This window comes from Hetaerina americana, unplaced genomic scaffold, assembly GCF_022747635.1.
Source record: "Hetaerina americana unplaced genomic scaffold, ioHetAmer1.1.p SCAF_10, whole genome shotgun sequence".
NCBI lineage: Eukaryota > Metazoa > Arthropoda > Insecta > Odonata > Calopterygidae > Hetaerina > Hetaerina americana.
In genome coordinates, this window is record NW_027286070.1 from 76,844,826 (window position 1) to 76,868,116 (window position 23,291).

The 23,291-nt window shown below is 34.1% G+C and overlaps 1 protein-coding gene across 1 annotated transcript in view; it reads left to right on the forward strand.

The window, feature by feature from the left end:
- Window positions 1-23,291, forward strand: part of Dscam1 (Down syndrome cell adhesion molecule 1) — a 333,929-nt gene that overhangs the window by 181,643 nt on the left and 128,995 nt on the right. The window contains exons 8-12 of the mRNA XM_071598922.1: window positions 10,779-10,960; window positions 12,120-12,374; window positions 16,025-16,169; window positions 17,670-17,932; window positions 18,357-18,518. Coding sequence (XP_071455023.1) covers window positions 10,779-10,960; window positions 12,120-12,374; window positions 16,025-16,169; window positions 17,670-17,932; window positions 18,357-18,518 — 1,007 coding nt within the window. The remainder of the gene's footprint in view (window positions 1-10,778; window positions 10,961-12,119; window positions 12,375-16,024; window positions 16,170-17,669; window positions 17,933-18,356; window positions 18,519-23,291) is intronic.

Below are 23,291 nucleotides of genomic sequence, written 5' to 3' on the forward strand. Positions count from 1 at the left end.
CATGTCCATGCATGTTGTATTGCTAGTCTTCTGCTTATAGCAATACAGTATGCCAATACTTACATAATTTCAAATTCTTTAATTGGATCAGGAAAAATTAGTTTTTTCATTTCAATATTTTTGGGACTTCCTGGATGGTACTTTATATTTAATGCTGACAAGTCTGAAAAAGTTATGAGATATATATCTGCTGTTTTCTCCATGGAGTACTTCATTATTTTATAGTAGCGGTGTTTACTTAATAGTATTAAAAGCCTCTCTTATTTTAATTGAAGTTTAAAATGTCCCTGTCAAGTCTTGTGCATTAAAAAGATGAATGATCATAAACGAAGTTGATTTTTCTTTTGAGTAAATTCTTGAGAATTATAAATTATTAGGTATGCATCATAAAATGATAACCATAATCTTACTGCCTTGAAATTGAGTGGACACCATATTAGAAAAAAATGCTAAGCAATATTTGGAGTTTACATGCTCAAGTGAAGACTTTTCTTCAGCAAAGACATTTCTTGTTTAGTAATTTCTTTTAAAGTCTTACGTCCTCAAATGGATATTTTTATTGAAAGTAAGTTTTATATGTCACATAACCATAACCAAGCTCTTGCTTAATTCATTCAACGAATGAATCAATATCACAAAATTGGAATTATTGACTCTTTTTTGTCTTATATACATTGGGCTGCTTCATAAATGAAAAGAAGTTTTATTTGTCCGATTGGGACTCTACTGGAATCAGTTACTGTATAATTTAATAGAATGTCTTTTGATTTGATTTGACTATTATATATCTCTCATTTGTTGGTCGCTAGGATGGTAGATTTTGTGGTGTGCTCCCTTATCTTGGTGTATCTTTTTTATAAGCACTGTTTCAGTGACCATGTTTAAAGTTGTTAACTGATTCTATAATGGATTTTTCAACTAATTTTTGCCAATAACTTCAATGAATGTGTTTTAAAAATGCGTCCACAGATGTATGAGCATTGCAGTGTTTTTTCATTCCTGTAGTTCCCTGCGTGTTCCATGCTTATAGGACCCATATGACTTTTGCTCTTGACCATCATTACAGTGGAACAAAGTGCATTTAAGGAATATAAGTATTTATCATATTATGGAGATATCCATATGACCTGGGATTCAAATCATTCGCGCATTTGAATTTTTATTTGCATTTTAGATGCACGCCTATCTGCTTATCTTTGGCTGTCATTAGCTGGCAGATAAAATTTTATGGTCTACCAATTTACAGCTTCCCAGTTGGATTTCCCGGCATAATCGTACTACATTAGTTAGGAACTTCATCAAATTGTCATTTTCATTCATTCTTTCGATGAGCACCAAAAAAGATATTTTCAGTTATAGGTGCTATTAGTGTGTGAACTGCTGATTAAATTTGCTGGCAATCGAATGATCTCTCATATTTGGTAACATTGTGATTTACTACTTACTAATATTTTGAATTGTGGGTAGTGGTTGCAGTCATGGAAAAATATGTCGCATCATATATGTATGATTAATCATAAAGTTTAATTAATGTAGCATGTCTAAAAACTTCTGATGCCAAATATTCTAAAAAAATCAGTGACAAGTAATTCAGAGAAAAAATACAGATTTCCCAAACTGCAGCTGATTTATTTTTCATTAAAAGGTATTTTGGCATGGGATATGTTGTATGGTTTGTTTTACAGTATAACATTTATTTGATTTTAATGATCTGCAAATTTCAAATTAATATGGCCAAATTTTGTTAGATTTTCCTAAAATTGTATTACTGTGCCAAAAACCTAAAGGCCATGGGGCCATAAAAACCAGTGTTGGATGGACAATCCATGAAAAGAAATCAGAATGTTTTTTTTAAATTCATAATGTAGTTATTCTCTGTTAATCAAGGCCACCTTTTATTTTTCATCAATTATTTGACCACCAAGTTATGGATATATTAATATGCATGTATCACACCTCTCCTTGAGCACATACACACATCAAGTGAATATGCATGTGTGTTTGGGGCATTCTTGTATTAACCCAGCAATTTTGTATTTTTTCAGTTCCTAGGATTGTATTGATGAATTATATTATCATTACTATGAAAAATAGATGAAATAGCAAGTCTTGATGCTCGAAATTTCTTATATTTTGCAGACCAACTTGTTGGGAATCCATCGTATTTTACTTATTTGTATGTGATTGATGAGCATATGAAAGATGTCATTGAACGTTTTTGACCAGATTACATTTGCCATTTGTTAAAAAAGGTGAATAATTCTTGAGCAAACAGTCTTGGTTCAATGTAAAGCAACTCACGCTACCCACAAAAATTTTGACTTACCAATAACTGCTGTGGTACTCAGAAGTTAATATTTATTGTAATAAGGAGTAAAAAGCATGGTAAAAGGGAATCCAAAATAAATGTGTGATTACTACAATGGAAAACTTTAAGCAATAGCAAGGTCCATTAGAAGTTAATAAGGCCAATTTTAGTAATGCAGAGCTAAATTGGTTGAACTACTTTTCCCGCTGGTACTCTTCACAGAACAAGGTCTTCCTGCATTCCAATGCTTTCCTCTGATGACTGCAACCTGCTTTGGAACTGCAGTAGGCTTCGAAACTGATCTTCTTTCATAATTAAGGTCAGCCATCAAATAGAGCTATGCCTTGCTTAGCTTCATTGCTAGCATCTTGAAAATATGTCCCGTCTCCAGTCTTATGTCACCTTCCTCTTTCTTTCTCCCATATTTTTAGTTCTGCCTTCAAGAGCTGTACTGTTTCTTATAGAATGCTCAAATGTAATTAGTAATCTGACCATTTTTATTGCTAGATATAGACTAGACGTAGTGCTGACCTCATTCACATACATACCTACATTATTTATTTGACAATTCAATTGTGGTTGATGCTTTTCCAAGATGCCAATAGTGGTAAACAATTTAATTATTTCTACATTTATTAAGAAGGGCTAATTTTCCTGAATTATTCTGGATCAATTCCACTTTCTATTTATACAGCAACTCCTTGCTGTGAAATGGGTTTAGAATGGGAATCAACAATAGTGAACTGTATTTCATGAGTACTTTCTCTTCATTTGTGGTGAGAGAAAAGTTTCACATGACTAAGTAAGGTTTGTTGTAATTGCAGAAGTCACAGTATTTATCTTTAAAATAATGAGCAATGATTTTTCATATTAATTGTCTTGCACAGAAACAAGATCTATCATGTTAATTGTCTTCAATTTACAGCAAAATTTTATCGTTACTTTATAAAACAATTTAAAAGTTAATAAGTAAAATACACAAACTTTTTTACTTTATTTTGTAGTAATCATTCTAAAAATCAATGAACCTGCCATAGGAAAATAGATAGGATACGAGCATCCATTTGATTCTCAAAACCCAAAGTACTAAATGAAGATGCAGAAAATAGGGAGTCATACAGGTAGGTTAGGGGGCACAAATTTTGTAGAAATTATTTTTTTCGCTCATTTCATGATGGATCTAAAGTGTAGATAGAGTATATGTCTATGGCATTTGTGGTACTTGTGTGGCCAATTAATTTATTATAGGAAGCGTGCACCTCAAACATGAAGGGCAATTGGTGAGGAGTCCATTCAATATCATGAGGTAAACCATTGATTTAGAGATTGTTTTAGTGAAAAGGGGTACTTACACCATTTAATCAAGTCAAGTGCAGAAAATTATTTAGTTATTATCCTACAGTTATTTTTTAATATTAAGTGGTTGAATCAAATATCCATGTTTGCATTATAAGTTAGTACATGGAGTACAAAAAAATACAGTTATCAATCTGTAGGTAGGTTTAATAGGTTAGGGTAGAGCTCATCTAGTATTATGCCCAACAGCTTGTTTAATTCATACATCAGGGTAGGGGGCCAGTTAAATATTTCACCTATGGTTTCACCAGGAAGATCTGGTATCTGAAAAATCTTAGCTTGGGGGAAGCTGAGATTGCCCAGCTGTGTCCCTGGGAGTTGAGCCAAGGTCATCTGGTCCATGACCCAATGTTCTACCCACTAGACTACCACATCCCCCATGATATATTGATTGAGTGACAGTTAACTGTTGGATTGGACAAGCATGACATGTAAGAAAACAAAAATATAGAACAAATAAAAAAAGAGATTCACAGTGGTAAAAAGGAGAGGACTAAATCCTTCAAATTTTCCTTCACCCTATGTTTCTTTAGTTTTTTTGTTTTAATTAATCATTTGCATATCTAATTTGCATGTTGACATGCTAGTGTCTATTGCTCCCATCTATTTCATGCTTTGGTAGATATCGAACATCGGTGAGGTAAGAATCTGTTTTTACGGCAGTAATCAACCAATCAAGGTTTGTTTGATAAGTGAGGGCAGAGGTCACGAAGTACTAAGCCCAATGGTGTTTCACATTCTCATATCAGGGTAGGTGGGCCAATTCCTTTCCCTTTTTATTTCCCTGGAAGGTCAGATACTGGAAAAATCGCACAGCTAAAGTAAAGCTGAAAGTTTCGAAAGAAGTTACCCTGAATCAACCTGGGTCCACTGGTCAGTAGCCCACTGGATTACCAGACCCCATGAATTCCCAAATATGTTACTGTAGACTGAAAATTCAATCTCTTTCATGAGTTCCATAGATATTGAATCTTCTTAAAAATTATAGCACTGCATTGCTTAGCTAAATCGTTCATTTTAAGGTATTGTTTTAAAGGTTGGTTTTGGGTGATTCCTAATAGCTATTACCTTATACGTATTGCAAGAACTTCCTGTTGTTTGCTCTGCCATATTCTCTTCTTCAATTCTTTGAAACTTCTGCAAACAGTCTTCATGCTGTCTAAAATGTCCTTTCTCTACTCCACTTACCCAATATTATCCCTTCCATCACAGCCGTCTCAATTCCACCTCATTGCCCTATTTCCTCTGGTCACTTTCTCTCCCGGTTTTGGATTTCTCTGGCAACTTCTTATTTTGTCCACCATTATTAAAACTTCATTGTTAGTCATCCTCTCTGTCCAACTTATTGTATCAGGTCTTCTCCAAGCACACATCTCAGAAGCTTCTAATCTATGCTCATCCTCCTGCCAGAAATACCAGGTTTCTGATTCATACTGTGCTATACTCTGCATCAAAGTCTTTGCCAACATTTTTTCACCTCTTTGCTTACAGTACATTTGTGATGCTTTTGTCCCCTGCCTGCATGTGACAGGCAGGTTAAGCATGGGTTGGCACCATGGACCAAGAAATCTAAAGTGCCCGGGGCTCATGTCAAAGGTTCCCCCGCACCAACAATCATCAAGTTTATCATCTAGCTCTCTGCAGATTCTTCTCCCGTTTTCATGGTTCTTCTATGTTCTTCATTCATTCATCTTAATGTTCTCTCCTGTGATCCTTACTTGGTTTATTACTTCCCTTAGTGTTTATCATGCCTGTTACTTCCTATAATGCTCTACCATCCTGTGTCCAGTACCTTTCTACAACAGTTTCCATTGTTCTATCCTTCTTTAGATATTTATTAATTTTTTTTGCTAATACTTCCTTTGTACTTCCATTAAAGCTTCCTCATTCTTCATTGCAGTAAATTTGATATTTCACTTGTTGTAGTATGCAGGCTTCTTTTTGGTGATAAATAAATACAGGACAATGAAATTAATCTAAAATCATATGTAGTGTGGTAGTAACATCTGCTCTTGTCATTTCAGAGTGCATTGGTGTCTTGTTCCCACCCCTGTGAATGGAACATGCCACTGCTGCACCAATCTCTCGTTCATTTTTCCTCATATCTTCTTCCCCCATTTCTTTTTCCTGCTATTATTTTTGTAATAAAACCCTAGGGGGTGTGTGGCATGTGTATTCCTTTGAAGTGGAAACTGAAGGGGTATGGAACCTTTATGTTGACTGTATTCAATCTTAAGTTACTTGTAACACAACAAATATTATCTTCAGAATAGTGCATGCTTGTTTCAGAAAATAAGACAAGTGGGCTGAGTATTTTCTGCCAAAATTGAAGCTTATAAAGTTCATAAGGATTTCACAGTAAGCTTTTAAATAATTTGAAAGTGTATTTATGGAGACTCTTTATATGCTTTTGTAATATATGGTAAAAAACCAATGAAAAAAACTAATCATTGATTGATCAACCTATTAAATTACTGTTCCATTGACACATGAAAGGAGGCATTTCCACATTTAGAACAAAAGAACCTAGGAAACTTTGTTCTTCCTGGATTTCAAAAAGAAGACTGAAATTTGCTGTTGCAAATGATTAAAATTTGTTCAATCTAATTGGTTTGTGCTAATGTAATCATGTGTTCTCAACTTGAATAATAATATCATCCATGGCATACTAATTGCCAGTATTTAATTGGAATTTTCAGAAAGATAGATTAGATGGATTTATTCACCATAGAACCATACATAATTCTATTGGCTTCGTTAAGATTAAATTACATTTATAGGTGCCTTAACATATATACAAATTTATAGGAATAATAATGTACATGGAATATATGAGTATTAAAGATTTAAAAAACAGATTTCTCTACCTTGGCTCATTCTATGTACTCTTGGACGCTATAGAAAACATTATTTGCAAAGAAGTCTTTTAACATTTTTTAAAATTTATTTTCTTGGGGGGAGTTTAAAGATAGAAAGATATACATGCCACTGCATATCTTTATTTATGTCTGTGAAATTTGTCGGAAGCCTCGACAGATCATCGGCTATAGCAAAGTAAACATCCAATTTGGTTAAAAGTTGAAAGAAAAGTAGTCTAGTATGCCAATATTCTTTCTTTACCAGTAAGAGATGTGTAATTCTGCAATTTTTATTTTCATTTCTATGAACAAAAAAAGTAAAATCTGAATATTTCAGCAGCTTAATAAAATAAAATTTTAGGCTACTTACGGATAGATCTGGATGACAGGGCAGGGAATCTGGACATTAAGTCTTGGGATTGTTATGTGTTCAACACAATTACACAGCAACTATACTTCTTGCAGCTTACATCTCATGGCTTAACATAGAGGAATTGGTTTTTATTCGTCTATTATTTATGCAATATGATACTTTTCTGGCAGACTTGTTGATTACATGTGGTATTTGTCATTGACAATAAGGAATTAATTGGTGCTGAGTACCCCACCAAAATTGTGCTTTAGGTCGCCATTTCTAGTTTTATACTTCTGAGTTCTCAGAAATTATGGCCCTGGGTTGAAATGCAACCTTAAGATACTATTTCAATTCTGTGATGCCTTGCATGTTATGATGTCTAAGCTCACTAAGCTCTTTGGTGTGGTAACTGGAATTGATGAAAAAGTTGTGGTGTAGATTATTGAGAATGTTTTGCAACTTTCAGCTGTATTTATCTGTAGTTAATTCTGGCAGTTATTTCACAAAATGGATTGATAATCAGATAGGACCATTCCGTAAATTATTTATGGTGGAAAACCTGACTTCTTCCTCTGTGAAATTGCATAAGAGGCCTATCCTGTAATGAGGAATTCCAAGAAAAATTATCTGCTTTACAAAATACTTCGAGGCACTACATTTGGAATTAAAAATATAATTCTATCAAAAACATATGTTCATTTCAATGTAAAGGTGGAAAATGTTTGTGCTCTGTTCATCATGCCTTCAATCCATGATAAATAGGCCACATTTGTCAGTAGTTATCATTTTTATTATGTTTACAAATTATATAATCCTACATGGTCAGTTTCTCCTGAAACCCAGAAATCACTGAACTTACTTATCCTGCATATATATGGGAATTCATGCTGGTAATCATGAAATCTTTGAAATGGCATATGAGAATTTAACGTACATTAATTTAAACTATATTTTTTAATGTATTGGTTCTGGTTGGCTGTTAGCCTGATGGGTTAATTGTTATTGATGTCCAACAATTCAGCCTACCCTAAACAGATGAGAGGACAGGCAAAAAATCTATTCTGGAAAATCACTAAATTATCATTGAATATTTTGTCTACAATTTATGATGCCATGGGTACAATTTCATCCCTGGATTACACTTTTGTTGTCGTACATTTCAAGAAAACCACTTGCTGGCAATATTAGTGTAACTTTGAATATAAGATACATGATTGCCGACCCCGGTGGCGGCGGGGTAACGTCCTCGTCTGCCATTCCAAGGGTCGCGGGTTCGATTCCCGCCTGGGTGAGTTTTCCTCCACCTAGGGCTTGGGTGTTTGTAAATGTGATCATTGTTATCGTTGTTAATAGTTCGATGTAAAGGCCAGAATGCGCTGTTTTCGGACTTATACTGAATAAATAAATAAAATAAAATAAATTAACTTACTTCAGGTAATATTTGCTCTCTTTTTTCGCAGCGTTGGTTACTCTTTAGTAGCAGTAATTTACCCGGTCCTTTTATCAAATTGCATGGATCACTTATACTGATCCTGCTAATTTATTTTTTTGGGAATAAGTCCTTCATGAAATTTTCAGAAATACTGGTGGAATACATTATTCGTGACATCCATTAACTGAGTCATGAACGTGACAGGCACTCTAAATAGCATGCATTTAGATATTTTGAAGGAATAGAATTTTTCTACAACTGTCCTTCAATTCAGTTATGAATTTATTATGATATTTAATGTAACTGGGTGAGACAAAATGTTGCCTGTTAAGAGGATTGCATGAAGGAATATCAAATTTTTGAAAAAATTTAGTCTTAAAACAATATTTAAATCTCAAATGGGCAAGCCATCACAAAGTGAATGACTATAAAATGATGCCAACTCTATTTAACTTTAGTCTTTTAGGTTGTAACTTGCCTTTCATAAGCCATATTCAAATGTTAGAATTTAGGTCTAATGCTATTTAAATTAACACCACTATGGTCGTGTAGCCTTGGTCTGGGCCTCACTGGACACCCTCAGCTCCACCCAAGCTTTGTGATTTTATGGGTACCACATCTTCCTAGGAAACCATAACCGCCACAGGGAAAAGTAATGGCCCCCATACGCTGATGTGTGAATTTCACACGCCATCAGGCCTAGGACTGGGTGAAATCTACCATCACCTACCAAACTGACCTTTGGGTTAATTACTGTTTTTATGGTTTTATAGCCTTTGTTAGGAAGCTAGGGTTAGCTTAAGTGAGGAAGCATTGTGTATGAATATTTTAATTGGAATGAGGGCACAAATAGCATTATCAGTGTAAGTATGACATTTAATTGAGCCATTTGTTCAGTAATGCTTGAGACAGTTCAGAAATTAAAGTATTTTAAGGAAACTAGCTTGAGAAATCATGATATTTTGCTTGGATATCGTTAATGATTCAAACCCTAAATGTTTTTAGGTTATCTTTTTGAATACTTGTAAGAATTGTTTTCGTTTTGAAAGATATTTCACATGGTTGACGTGGCCCATATTCATTATTTTCTATGTTTGTCAAATTGTTGTACTTGCCTGCCTCTTAAGAGTGATTTTGATGTGATGTTGCATTTAGAGCCTACAAGTAGCGTGGCACCTAAACTCTCAGGAGGGAGGCTTCAAGAGAGAGTCTTGAGTGGTGGGAAAGATGGGGCAGTTGTCTGTTTGAGTCAAGGCTATCCTGTTCCAGTTTTCAGGCAAGTATGCCGTGTCACATGAAGAATAAAGGCCTTAATGTACAAAGCGAGGATTCCACTTCAGGATATTCTCCTCTAACACAGTGCAAACTTTATGTGCTTGCCAGTAGTTAGTTAGCAATAGAGCTGACTGCATGCATTGGGTGCTTTTCTTTTAATACTGTATGGCATTTGCTTTGTTTTATTGCAATGACATGTGAAGTATATTAATGAGTTTGAAGGCTGCATTTTCAGAAAGAAAACAATTACATGCTCCATAATTATGCTCCATGAGATTATGAATGGACTGTAGGACATGAAATAATGGTTTTCATTTTAAAAAACACTTTCTTTAGATAATATTTTGAATGACTTTAATTCAAACGGAACAGTTGGAAAAACATTGCTTTGTGGAAATCAGATTAGAGTTTAATATCACCTCTTTCAGTGAGATTTAATTGGGGAAATCAGACCCATTTGTTAGCATATTTTTAAAAGTGTATATTTTCCTCCCTTTAATGTTTTAATAAATAGGCTCAACTTGAAATTTGATTAGTAATAGGGAGTTTTTATGTCACTGGTTTGGGCACTGGTTCACCTGCATGAAGGAATACATAATTATAATAAGTGTTGGAATTCTAACAAGCATCCAACAATATCTCATTCATTTTATATTTTTGTGCATGAATAAATTAAAAATTAAGAGTAGTTGCAAATATCATGTCTTTCAGAGCCAAATGGTGCTGTGCGACCAAGAGTGACAAGTAAAACAATTGAGGTAAAAGAAATATGTCAGAATGATACATTAGTAGCTTTGTGTCCTGTACAAGCATACCCAGTCCCAATGTATAGGTAAGGAGAACTAAGTTGAGAGTCATTAGCACCGCATTTTCTTCCTCTTAAATTATTAGGCAATAGTTACAAGAGGTCATGTGAATTCAGTATCCAAACACAGGTTTTTCTAAGTTATTAAGTCAGTACCTTCTTGTTCAAAAACCTCATTCTACTGTTGGTTTCTGTTCATTTCATCTTTCTCAAGACTGCTGAAAAAATCTGATAAATGTTCATTTTTTCAAAAGCAGAATAACTTTCCATGTTTTTTTGCATTCATTCATTGTAAAATATGTAATTTTTAAAGTAGAAAAGTAACTTTTATATAGTGTGACAAAATTGCATGCAAGGAGCCGGTTTGTTCTTTTCTATCTCCCACACAGGTGGTACAAGTTCATTGATGGGACCAATAGGAAACAAGCTGTGGCCTTGAATGATCGAGTGAAGCAAGTTAGTGGCACCCTGATCATCAAAGAAGCACATGTTGAGGACTCTGGAAAATACTTATGTGTTGTTAACAACTCAGTTGGTGGAGAGAGTGTGGAAACAGTGTTAACTGTCACAGGTAACCCTGAAATCTTCTATTTAGAGTTCTATTCTTTGGAATAATTTTATAGAAATAATTTGAATGCTTATAAAATTTTTAAATGGAATTTTTATGCTTTCAAAAACCTAAGGTCTTATCTTGGGTCATTTCACCTTGTAATTCTTAGAGGTTGTCCATGAGTTATGTATATTCTGGCCCATATAATCTCCTCGTCCCCATGTCTCATTTTGCCACGATTCATTTACTTCCCTGCCAGTATTATACCACCCTGCCCTGCGACCACCATTACAATTTTTATAGTTATATGAAAATTTCAAATAAAATGTTCACTTCAGGTCCCTCCAAACCATGTAGTGTATAAGAACCTTTTTTGTTAATTGTAATGTTTCCAGAATCCTACATTAGTACCCTCTGCCATTTCTTCCATGTATTAAATGTCACAAATACGTAATGCACATGTGACATGAGTGAACAAATGTCATGCCTATTGAGTCCTCATTATCACAACAGCCTTGCCCTTTGCCTATTTTCTATCCCTTCTTCACTTTAGGTGTGAATTGATGTGTATGCACAACCCCTTGGTAAAGTAAACAGAGATTTTTTCAAATATGTACAAGTCAAGGCATGATATGAATATCAATGGTAATTATGCCCAATAATTCCTGGAACTGAAGAACAATAAGATGGTTCCATCAACAACTTTTGTCTTCTCTCATCCACCACCTCGTTTTTAGCAAATTTTGGGCTCTTCCAGTGAGTGACATCATATCTACGACAAAATTTGTTGAAACCTAGGTAATGGATGTGAAGGGGAATTTCTTGATGGAACTGATTTCTTGTTATTCTTCTGTTGGAGGAGTTCCAAAAACTAAACCCCAAAATCATTCACTTCATGATTTCTGTAAATTCACACAAATATCACTTTAGTTCTGTTTTGTCATAGTTTGGTTGTTCGTTAATTCTGATGATGGTAGCTTTAAATGTAAAATCAGAAACTCTGACAATATTAAATGTCTAAAGTAGTAAGAATTGCAATTGTCTATGTCATTTTCACTTGGGAACTATATGGTTGTAAGCTCATTTTATTTGAGAGATTTGACAATTTGTGTAATAAACGGATGGATTTCAAGGTAATTTTTATGCTTACTTTATGAATATACTGTTTCTTACCCTTCAGCACCATTGGCAGCAGTTGTAGAGCCACAAACCCAAACTGTAGATTTTGGTCGTCCAGCTGTATTCACTTGTAACTTTGAAGGAAACCCAGTAAAAACCATTGGATGGCTTAAGGATGGAAGATCAATGAATCATGAAGACTCAGTGCTGAGGATTGATTCTGTGAAGAAAGAAGACAAAGGAATGTACCAGTGCTTTGTTAGAAATGATCAGGAAAGTGCTCAGGCTAGTGCTGAACTGAAGTTGGGTGGAAGATGTGAGTTTTGATTTCCATAAATTATAGTCATTAGTCGATGATCCTAATCATAAAATTTACTGGATGGATATAATTATTCTTGTTATTGTGCATTTTCATGCATGACTTTCATGTGCATAAAACAATTGATTTAACAATAGTACATTACTTTATTATACAGTGCAACTTTTTGAAATACATTAAGAGTAAGTAATTATGCAATTTGTCTTTTACTAATTTTTCAACTAAGGTTTCCAACTATCACAAAATGTTAAAAATCATTGAAAAAATCATGTACCATTAATGATTAATTGGTAGAAAATGCTGAAGTGATTCAGATGAAAGATGATTGTCCCATGATATAACCTATCTTTCCTAAAATCACTCTTCTTCACATTTTACTTTTGTCCCTTCCTTTCCTTTTTCATGCCAGCAGCCATCTACAGGGTGTTTCAGAACAAGAACATATAAACCCATACGAAAGAAATGCTTTTACAAGATATAGATAGTCTTTCGAATAGTGCTTGTTTGCTTGGTTAGAACATTGGGAACTAAAATTTTGTATTGACACTTGACATGACATTTGAGAAATCATGCCATTGCATCTTCTCATTTTGGCGAGGGATTGGAGAAGAGAAAACTTGGCCAAGAGTTTCCTTAGATTTCAATCCATGCCTAGTTGAAATAAGATGAGCCATATTTGGCATCGAATATTAATTAGTTATGGTAACAATCTAATGTAAAAGCCCATGAGGATTCATTTTCTGTACTTAATTATCTGACATTATCTTAATCGTGACAGGAAGTGGCCAAATAAACCATGTTCTATAGTGAAAAAGTCATGTAGTTGCCACTGTGACTCCAATTAAATTATCGATATTTTGTTGGTTTGATATCTTGTTTTCATGTGCTTGATGAATGAAAATCAATTTTCTCGGAGAATATGCGATAAATTAGTGGTATGAGTAATAGCACAAATTTTAATATGATTAATGAAATCTCTTTGAAGTATAAGTGGAATTCTAAGAAAAATCTGATGTGGGTTTTATTTCTCCTTATTAAAAGGAGGAGATTCTGCGGTATGGTTTCTAGGCGTGTATGTGTGGAGTGTAGAAAAAAATCTTGCCGGTGTAGTTTCATAGAGGCAAATACTATCTAAATGACTTGCTTGAAATGATGGTTCCTACTTACTAATGGATGATTTTATGAGGTATCAACTTAAAATACCTTGTACATATATATCTTTGAGGTATCAGTTAAATTATATTATGGTTATGCTCAGATTCAGGAAGTGTGATCAATTGGCATAGCTTCCTATAGAATACAATCTGTAAGTATTTGCCGGTAGTTAATGCAAAGGCATTTGATATAGTGAATTGGGAAAACTAATGAGTATATTGAAGAAAATAGGAATAGAGTGGAAGGACAGGAGGCTAATCCACAAGGTGAGAATGCAGAACTAGGAGTCCGGATGGGCTGTGTTATGAAGAGGTCCTTAAGGGAGAAAGTTAGTCCTTTCATTTATTTATTATGAAGAGGTGTAAGGCAGGGTTGCCCATTATCACCGTTGCTGTTCAACCTGTATGTAGAGGAAATGATTAAGGAGGCATGGGAAGAACTGGAGGTAGGAATGAAGGTGGTCGGGGAATTCGTGAAATCAGTTAGGTTCGCTGATGACCAAGCTCTAGTTTTTCAGTCAGCCAAGGGGTTGCAAGCATTGCTGAGTGAATTGGAAATTCAGTGCGATAGGTATGGGATGAGAATAAATATTAATAAAACAAAAGTTTTGTAATGCACCAGAAAGAAAAAAGCTAAGCTAAACATTGAAATAGGAGTGCAAAAACTAGAGCAGGTAGAACAGTTTACGTATCTCGGAAGTGTTTTTGACCAACATGGTCAATGTAGTAGGGACGTAAGGAGAAGAATGGTGCTAGGCAAAGAGGCTTTCACAAGGAGGAGGGAGTTGATGACAGGGATGTTGAGTTAAGGATATCAAGAAAAGACTCGTAAAAACTTTGATATGGAGCGTAGCTATGTACGGTGCGGAAACGTGGTCATTGAAGCAGGAGGATAGACATAGATTGGAGGCTTTTGAAATGTGGGTGTGGAGAAGAATGGAGAAGGTGAAATGGACAGAGAAGAAAACAAACGAGGAAGTACTTGGTATGGTGGGCGAAGAGAGGGGTTTGTTGGGAGCAATCCTATGGAGGCAGGAAAAGTGGATGAAGGGGGTGTTGACCGGCAGTGGGATGTTGAAGACTGTGATAGAGGGTAGAATGTTGGGCAAAAGAGGAAAGGGAAGGAACAGGATAGGGATGTCGGACGGGATGAAGGGAGGAAGGAAGTACTCAGAGATGAAGAGGGACCTGATGTAGAGTGGGATACTGGATTTTGTATTTTTTAGGAATCACAAAATATTTATTTGGCATTGGAAATGAAAAAATATTAACTTTGTGATTCCATTGAAAATTTATTACGATATGACCGGGATTTCGACGTTCAACGTCATCTTCAGGTCCACGTCATCATCCTGAAGATGAGTTGAATGTTGAAACCCGGGTCGTATCATAATAAATTTTCAGTGGAATCATGAAGTTAATATTTTTTTTCCAATATGAATCGATTCCATAAAGCTTCGCTGGAAACCATCAATTTATTTGGTAGTTGTGTCCATCCAAAACCTATCTTAACCGATAGATTACTTATTACTAATACATCTTTGAATGGTGGTATAATTCATCCCTAATATTTCCTGTTTTTGAGAGAGCACATGGTCTGTGTATATTAAGATTGTTTTTTTGTTTTGACCCCTGACTTTACTTACCCCCTAATTCGTTTCATTTGAATGCTAATATTAGTTTTGTTCAAAACATTTCATGGCACCTATTTGTTAGGAATGGAATTTACAGTTTGAAATTATGATATTCATCTTAAGAAAGTTATTCATTTGCCGGCTTAACATTTCATAATACAAGGAATGGCATGATCAACTCCCAGAATCCTTCCAGGGGTTTGGACATTGTTTTCCTCTACATTTTTGTTTTGAGGTTAGTTTTGGGTGTGTTACACAATCAGGATAGAGCCTGATCTGTTAATTAAACAGATTTAAATTTGTCATGGGTCGAATAATTTATAATTCTTGTTTGCCTTGAAATTTAGTCAAGTGCTTAAGTTCAACCGCTATTTTACAATGGCTCTATACTGCTTAGTCCTTAAACCCTTGGAGTAGGCCACAAGATGATCCTGTCTTTCTGGTATTGAGAGATTTCAACTGATTGTAGATTTAATAATGGCAATTGCAATTTGTATTTTGTTATTGAAAATGTTCACCCCAATAATGTTCACAAGTCTAACCATTTCTGGGATACCATTAATAAATTATAAGATGCATAAAGCGATGCATTTTACCATGCTCTATTGTCATTTCCCAGTAATATGATTGACTTATAAAGAATTCCATATAATCATACACTGTTTTCTCTACATACTCATTAACATTCTCTCTGAGGTAATAATTATTAAATGTATTATGAATAAATTTGGCATGGATGATTATTTTGCCTCAAAAGATGTCATTTTTATGTAATATGATCACCTGCTTTTATTCAATAAATGTGACTGAATTGTGCAGTTCATATTTTCATATGCGTGCATCTAATTCACTATTTCAGTTGAGCCTCCCCAGTTTCGTTACACTTTCAATGATGAAACACTGCAGCCTGGACCCTCTGTTTTCCTCAAGTGTGTTGCTTCTGGTAATCCTACTCCTGAAATAACTTGGGAATTGGATGGGAAGAAACTTTCCAACAGTGAAAGGTAGTAGTATTGAGTTTTTATTTTGGGGTTCCTTATTTGTAACCTTTGTAACAACATGTTTTTCCCTTATTCTTTTGGTAGAATTTCTAAATTCTCAATTTATTGATTTAGCAAATTTTTAGTTTTATCTTTATCACTGAATTTGCTTACTCTGCTTCATAATAAGCTGCAGAGGATATGACATCTACCGTGGCTTTCTAATATCTCTTTAGAAATGCAGAGATGTTACTTGAACTCTGCTCTTTTCAGTATTATAGAGAAAAATTTCACAGCACTTGCTTTTTGTTATTCTGATACGTGTATGTTTTGGATGATTCTGTGGTTACTTTTAAGAGAGGTATCGACTGAGTCTTTCCCTTTTCTTTCAAATTGAGTTCCAGATAGGTATTTTACACTTTCAAATTATATTTTCATATTCATTTCTTTTATTTTTAACTCAGAAGAAACCCTAATGTTGGAAATCCATCTTTCTATTGATGATTTCTCTGTCTCTTAGTTGTTCCCAATTGTTAAGACAGAGATTTGTTATGATAATTTTAATTTGAAAATTAGTGTACATTTCAAACGATTGAAACTTCCCGTTGAGGAGGATGTGAAAAAGGTAATGGGTGACAGTGGTTTACTCAATGCTGGGGATGAAAGAGGGATACTGTATACTTTAGTGGCAGTGCATTGAAATCTTATCCCAAAACTAGCAGCCGCAGAGACATCTCTCCTGTGGTGAACACCAAATAATGTTGATGTAAAGAGAAACAAAGGGTAATTATCATTCCACCGCAGATAATTTGTGGATATACTAAACAAATGTGTGGAGTAGGTTTTCATGATATTGCAGTTTTATGGTTCTGGATATTTCTTAGCAAATGGGCAGCAGAGAATCTGCATATTTCTTAGCAAATGATGATAACAATCCACATGCTGACTTCAGAACATAATATGCTTGTCACTCCTATAAATTTCAGTGATATCACTCAACAATGAAACTGGTATAAGTGGAGTGAAAATTACTTTCCAAACCAGAGTCATTTCACAGTAATCTCATTTACACATGAGAAAAAGAACTTATAATAGAATTAAAACATAAAGGGAGTAAATGTAAACTCAGTGGTACTCACTTGTCTTAATCACACCATATACACATATGCGCAAAAAATGTGGTTACTTTGAATCAGGAATACTTTCAGACATGTTGTGAAACATATTATTATTAGGTATTGCAGTGAAACCAAATGTATCCCCAGTCAAATGTAGCCCTTTGAGCCATTGGTGCATGAAAACACCATTTCGTTTCAAAGGGAAAAAATTGAAAGTTTTCAATTCTATGTGAAGAAATGTCTATTCTGTACCATAAAAAGCAAAGTTAAGTCAAAACAATAACCACATTTTTATTTTCATTCCTCAGCAATGAATAAAGAAGGCTAAAATAATGCAACTAGGGAAAACATTTTAATTTCTGCTCAGTGTTTAAGGAAAGCTAATGTAAACTGTTTGTAATTACAGATTCCAAGTAGGGCAGTATGTGACCGTGAATGGTGATGTAGTCTCACACCTGAACATCTCGTCCATCCTCACAAATGATGGAGGATTATACAAGTGCATTGCTTCGTCAAAAGTTGGATCTGCTGAACACATGGCAAAACTAAATGTTTATGGACTACCTTTTGTTCGACAAATGGATAAGAGGTCAATTGTAGCTGGTGAAACTCTAGTTGTCACCTGCCCGGTTGCTGGATATCCAATTGAAACCATTGTTTGGGAAAGAGGTGAGTCATAAGCATATGAAATGAGCTTTTGAAATAAGGAGTACATATTCCACAAGTACCTAATTTCCATGCTAAATTCTTCCCTTTCGGCTTTTATTTGGTTATTCAGTTAAATTAATTGGATTTCATGATTGACATGCCGATGCACAAAGCATAATAATTTTTTTCTGAAGCTTGAGCTGATAACTAATATTTTCTGAAGCTGATAACTGATATTTACCCATGTTATTTTCTTATAGTTCTGTTTGCACTGCTATGAAATGAACATATTGTTGGTTAATTAACATAATACTAAGCACAAAAGATTCATATTTTCTTAAAACTAGTTTATGAATTAATTTTATGCAGTTTAAGTAATATCATTCCTTTAGTAAGTAGTACTGTTCTCTGTATAGAGAATTATTGTTATGGGCTTTTATTGTAGATGGTCGAGTACTTCCAATAAATGGAAAGCAGAAGGTATTCCCCAATGGAACGCTTATAATTGATAATGTTGAGAGGCTGTCTGACCAGGCTGTTTATACGTGTGTAGCCCGAAATGCCCAAGGTTACAGTGCTCGTGGAACTCTCGAAGTGCAAGTCATGGGTAAGTTGGTTTGATTATATTTTTAAGCTTATAACAGTTAAACTCCTCTTTTCAGTTACTTTTCCTGCTATATACAGGGTATCCCAAAATTTGCAGTCACATCTTTTTACTGCATTCCTTGCCAAATATTAAGATCATTATGTTCTGTTTATATAAAAAAATGCATAATTGCTGAGTTTCATGTATTTTAAGTTTTGATTATGATCGGTTTTAGGGCTTCAAAGGGACTTTAGTTAGAGAAAATGTTTGCTTGGTTAAGGCAGTCTTATAGGACATGTTTTCCATGATTTTCATGGGTCGTGGAACTTCTTCTAGATGTTAGACTATCTAATTATTGTGACTGTCTCTCTCTCTCAGTGATTCTTCATTTGTATATTGCCAGTGCATATAATGCAAGTTCACTGCTACTACTTGTGAAATAAAAATACAAGCGTGAAAATTGACAAAATTTTATCAACTGGATGTTGAAATAAAACAACTGAAAATGTTTAGTAAATCTTTACCGGTAGATATATCAATTGATCAGATATACTAATCTTAACTATGATTGCTAAAAGTCAGGTCTCAAGCAAGGTGAAAAAATTACAATAGAGCATATTACACTGTGTAGCATTGGGTTACTTGTCCTGATAGTGCAGATTTTATTTTATGTACTGTGTATTTGTTATTCACTTTATGGATTCAATGTCTCTTATGTGATTTTCATCATTTAAAACAACCCATTGCCAGATCAATTAGATACAATACATAATAATATGTCCTCATAAGAATAAAATTACCTCAACTCATGTATAACATGATGGGAAAGTCAGGGATGTAAGAATACAATATGGTCACTTCTTTACCTATTCACAATTACTTTGAAATATTCCCTTTCTAAAGGAATGTTTCGGTGTGTTTTATGCACACTGATGTTTAATGTAATTTAATTACATTTATTACAACTATCACAACATTAGGTTTACTGATACTCTGAATGTATCTTCTTTCAAAAGATAGTTTACATGACATGCAGAACCTAAGCATTGTATCACTGACATGACTTGAACTTAATTAGCAATTGACAGGAAAATTTTTGAAAGCATAGCATAGCTTAACAAGCTGGCTCAGAAACAAAATATGTGTATGCTCTATCTTAAATCATGAAATGCTCTTATATTTTGACAAGAAAATGTGTGTGTATTAAGATCCCTGAGTGAGAATTTTGGGAGGCCATGTATTTGATTATGTATTATGGTGCACTAGGATATGATAATATTTAAAATGCAGTAAAGATAAAATATTTTGGGATCAAATAATGATTAATATATTATTGCTGAGTTCACAGAATATATGTAATTTCATGTAGTCATTGGAAAGCAATATTAAAACTTTTCCTTATAAAATTAATTGTAATTTAAAATTTTATTTATTAAAATATGTAGGATCTTAATTAAGATTATAAAATATGCAGCATTTCAAACATTGATGAATATATTGTGTTTTAATAATTATGTGTGTCTTTGAAAAATCCTTTTCATGAAGATTGTGGGTATTTTTTGCAGTTAATACCCAAGCAATTTTTTAAAATTTAATAATTTTGGATAGGTGTAAAGTTTCATTAATATTTTATTTGGGTACTATGAATTATTTCATTTTCAGCTTCGAAGTAAGTGTATTTGATGTCTACGTGTAAAATTGGTTCTCAATGAAATTTGATAGCGGTTGATGTGTGTTTTCATTTAAGGTATTGGCCATTTTGTGTATTAGGTACTACTCATATTTTTGCAGCTTAGCAAAATTAAAAATCAAGATGTTTTATGCCCTGGTACTAAATTTATTTCAGTAATGATTTACTGCACACAGTTTTTCATTTCAGTTCGGCTAATTTTGTCAGTTTTTCAGAGTGCTCTTATGTCTTGCAGAACTTTTGATGCATTTTTTGTTCTGGGATAGTGCATATTATTAGACTATTGATAACTCGAGATTTTAATTACAATTGCTTCATGGCTGTGCTGACAAGCTATACCTTTTCAGTTCAAACTCTTATTTGGTAAATTATTAATATAACAATTAAGTGCTCTGCAAGTTAATTATATATTGGGAAAGAATTCAATTGCAGGGTCACAGAATAAATATATTAGCAATTACTTCATGTTATTATTTAAAAAATCATACCTGGGGTCCAGTCCATGAAATAACTCTTCAATGCTGCTTGTGAATTTGTAAAATGTCTTTGATTTTTATTGGAAATATTTATTGCATTTCTCAGTGATAAGTCCAGGGAATTATTTCAGTTGTGAGTAGTTTATTAAAGGAATGGATGAAGAGTTGGTGTGAAAAACATATTTGACTTATCCATGCTAATCTAGTTGAGTTATGGCTTCAACCTACTCCTATGAATGTAACTGTGTACTTAATTATGTATGACATCTCTTTCAGTATGGTTTTGAATACATGCAATAGTTTTCACATCAATTCAGTTTTTAAACATATATTCTCTGATTGCCAATGTAATCCATTGACTCAGTTCTTAAAAGGTATCATAGATTTTAACATTTTTTGTGCTGATGTGGATAATATGTTACGACAAAATGTGGTGGACCACCTTTTTGAACTCGAGGACTCTAAAAACTACTTATATAAATGTAATTACTCTAAAATATGCGACGTATTGAATTTCCAAGCGTTTGTGCAATTGTTCTCATACAATGTAAAATGTATTCCATTATATTATGATTCCTGGTAGATGAAATAATTTTTTTATGATAAGTACTCAAAGAGCTCAACCAAAATTTAATAAAACAGAATGATGTTACCTAGTGCCATTAAGTGAAAAATTCTTTGAAGGGATATGCAAACATGAAACAAAGAAAACTGCAAAATATTATTGGCAGTTGGCAGAAACATTTGACTTATAAACATGCATTTTAAATATGAACGGCTCATTAGTTGAGAAAGGTGGTGCATTAATTTTCAGTACTTTCAAGAGAATAATCCATTCTTCACACTCGAGGTTTTGTTTCAGTTTAGCCTCACCCTTCAGGTAAGTTCTAATATATTTTGCGCATGACTGGTTGATGGTGCTTTCATGTTTTGTCATTTTTGATGCTGTATGATGCCATTGCTAAATATTTTTAAGATAATTTCTCTACATGTCATAGTTGAGCAGATGAGGTTCTAGGTTTAATTTTATATAGAGACTTCTTCGTTGCATTGATTAGCCAACATGTCACAATTCAAATTAATGGGTGTGTTGGTGTTTCAGTTGCCCCACATATTACCCCATTCCATTTTGATGGGCCAATAGATGCAGGTGAGAGTGTTCAACTGCAGTGCTATGTTTCTAAAGGGGATAAGCCTGTCATGATCAATTGGCATTTCCATGGTGAAATGCTCTCTTCTCACATGGGGATCAGTACGGCCATGTTTGGCAAAAGTGCTAACATCCTCACCATTAGCTCAGTTGGCCTTGGCCATAGGGGAGTCTACACTTGTGTTGCGAGGAACAGGGCTGGAGAGACATCCTACTCTGCTGAATTGGTCGTGAATGGTATGCTAGAGGACAGAACTTTGCCAAAGAGTGTGCCAAAGTACTATTTGTTCTTGCTAACTCTATTCCATACCTTTCATCATATTTCCTTAAAACTAATTCTCCCTGTGGATTTCTGCTGGTGAGTTTTATTGAAAGTTCAGACTTCACTAACAAAAAGAGAGGGGCTTTTACTTGGATGAGGGCATGCAGATGATTAGTAGATCTAACACCTTATTGCCTTAATTTTTGATGCATTAGTTTTGAAAAAATGGTACTGTCAGTAGCGTGATTGAATCTGAAACCATTAGCAGTGAGAAAAATGTCATTAACCTGCAAAATAGAGCTCTTAAAGTGCTGCATCATTCATCAGGTTTTACATTTAGGATTTCAAACTGTTCTTTTTGATGACCATTCTTAATATATATTCCTCCAGCATGGATTTAATGAAATAGCAAACCTCAAAAACACTGCTGAACGCCGCATGCTAAAGAACCTAACATTCTTTCATAATATGAATGTGTAAGTGAAGAAAAGAGAACTTCATTAGCAACACAAGCAATTGAAGTCAGGGTACACACGTGAGCCACATTGCTCTTTCCTTGGAATTTGTTATCTTAGTTTTAATTTTATGGTCTCTCTCTTCTTAAATTATAAACAGATCTTTGAAGCCTGAAGCTTATATCAGTTTAATGTGCATTTCCACGTGCTTTCAATAGAATTTGAATATTCAGCATGATACTAGTGATCTTTATGATAGATAAAATGCATACTTACATTTCAACATATGAATGAAGATAATGTCCACTAACACATTGCAACCGTCTGGTCGTATTGTTTGAGTAGAGGGAAAGAATACCTTGATTATCTCTTTTGCACATAAAAAATATTGTGGAAATTCATTTAAGTCACAGTTATTGACACTAATACTCTGTTGTGAAATTTAAAAAATTAGTATTAGTAAAAATGCTCGTTCTCTGGATAAAACGTTAGATGATTGGTGTTTCTAAGTGAAAAGCAAATGTAGGTGAAGTGATGAGTAAATGCCTTTTGACTACCTTCATTTTGGCTGTAAAATGCAAGTCATACCATTGGAAATTGATGTATGGTGAAAAAATATGCCAAATTGCCATTCTAATGAGTTTGTTTAGAATGAGGTACAGTTGTGGACAAATTAAAGTTGCCAAAACTCTATTCTGTGATATTAAAATAAGAAAATAGGTGTTATTAAAGTGATATTGGAAACAGTATGCAGGAGGGAA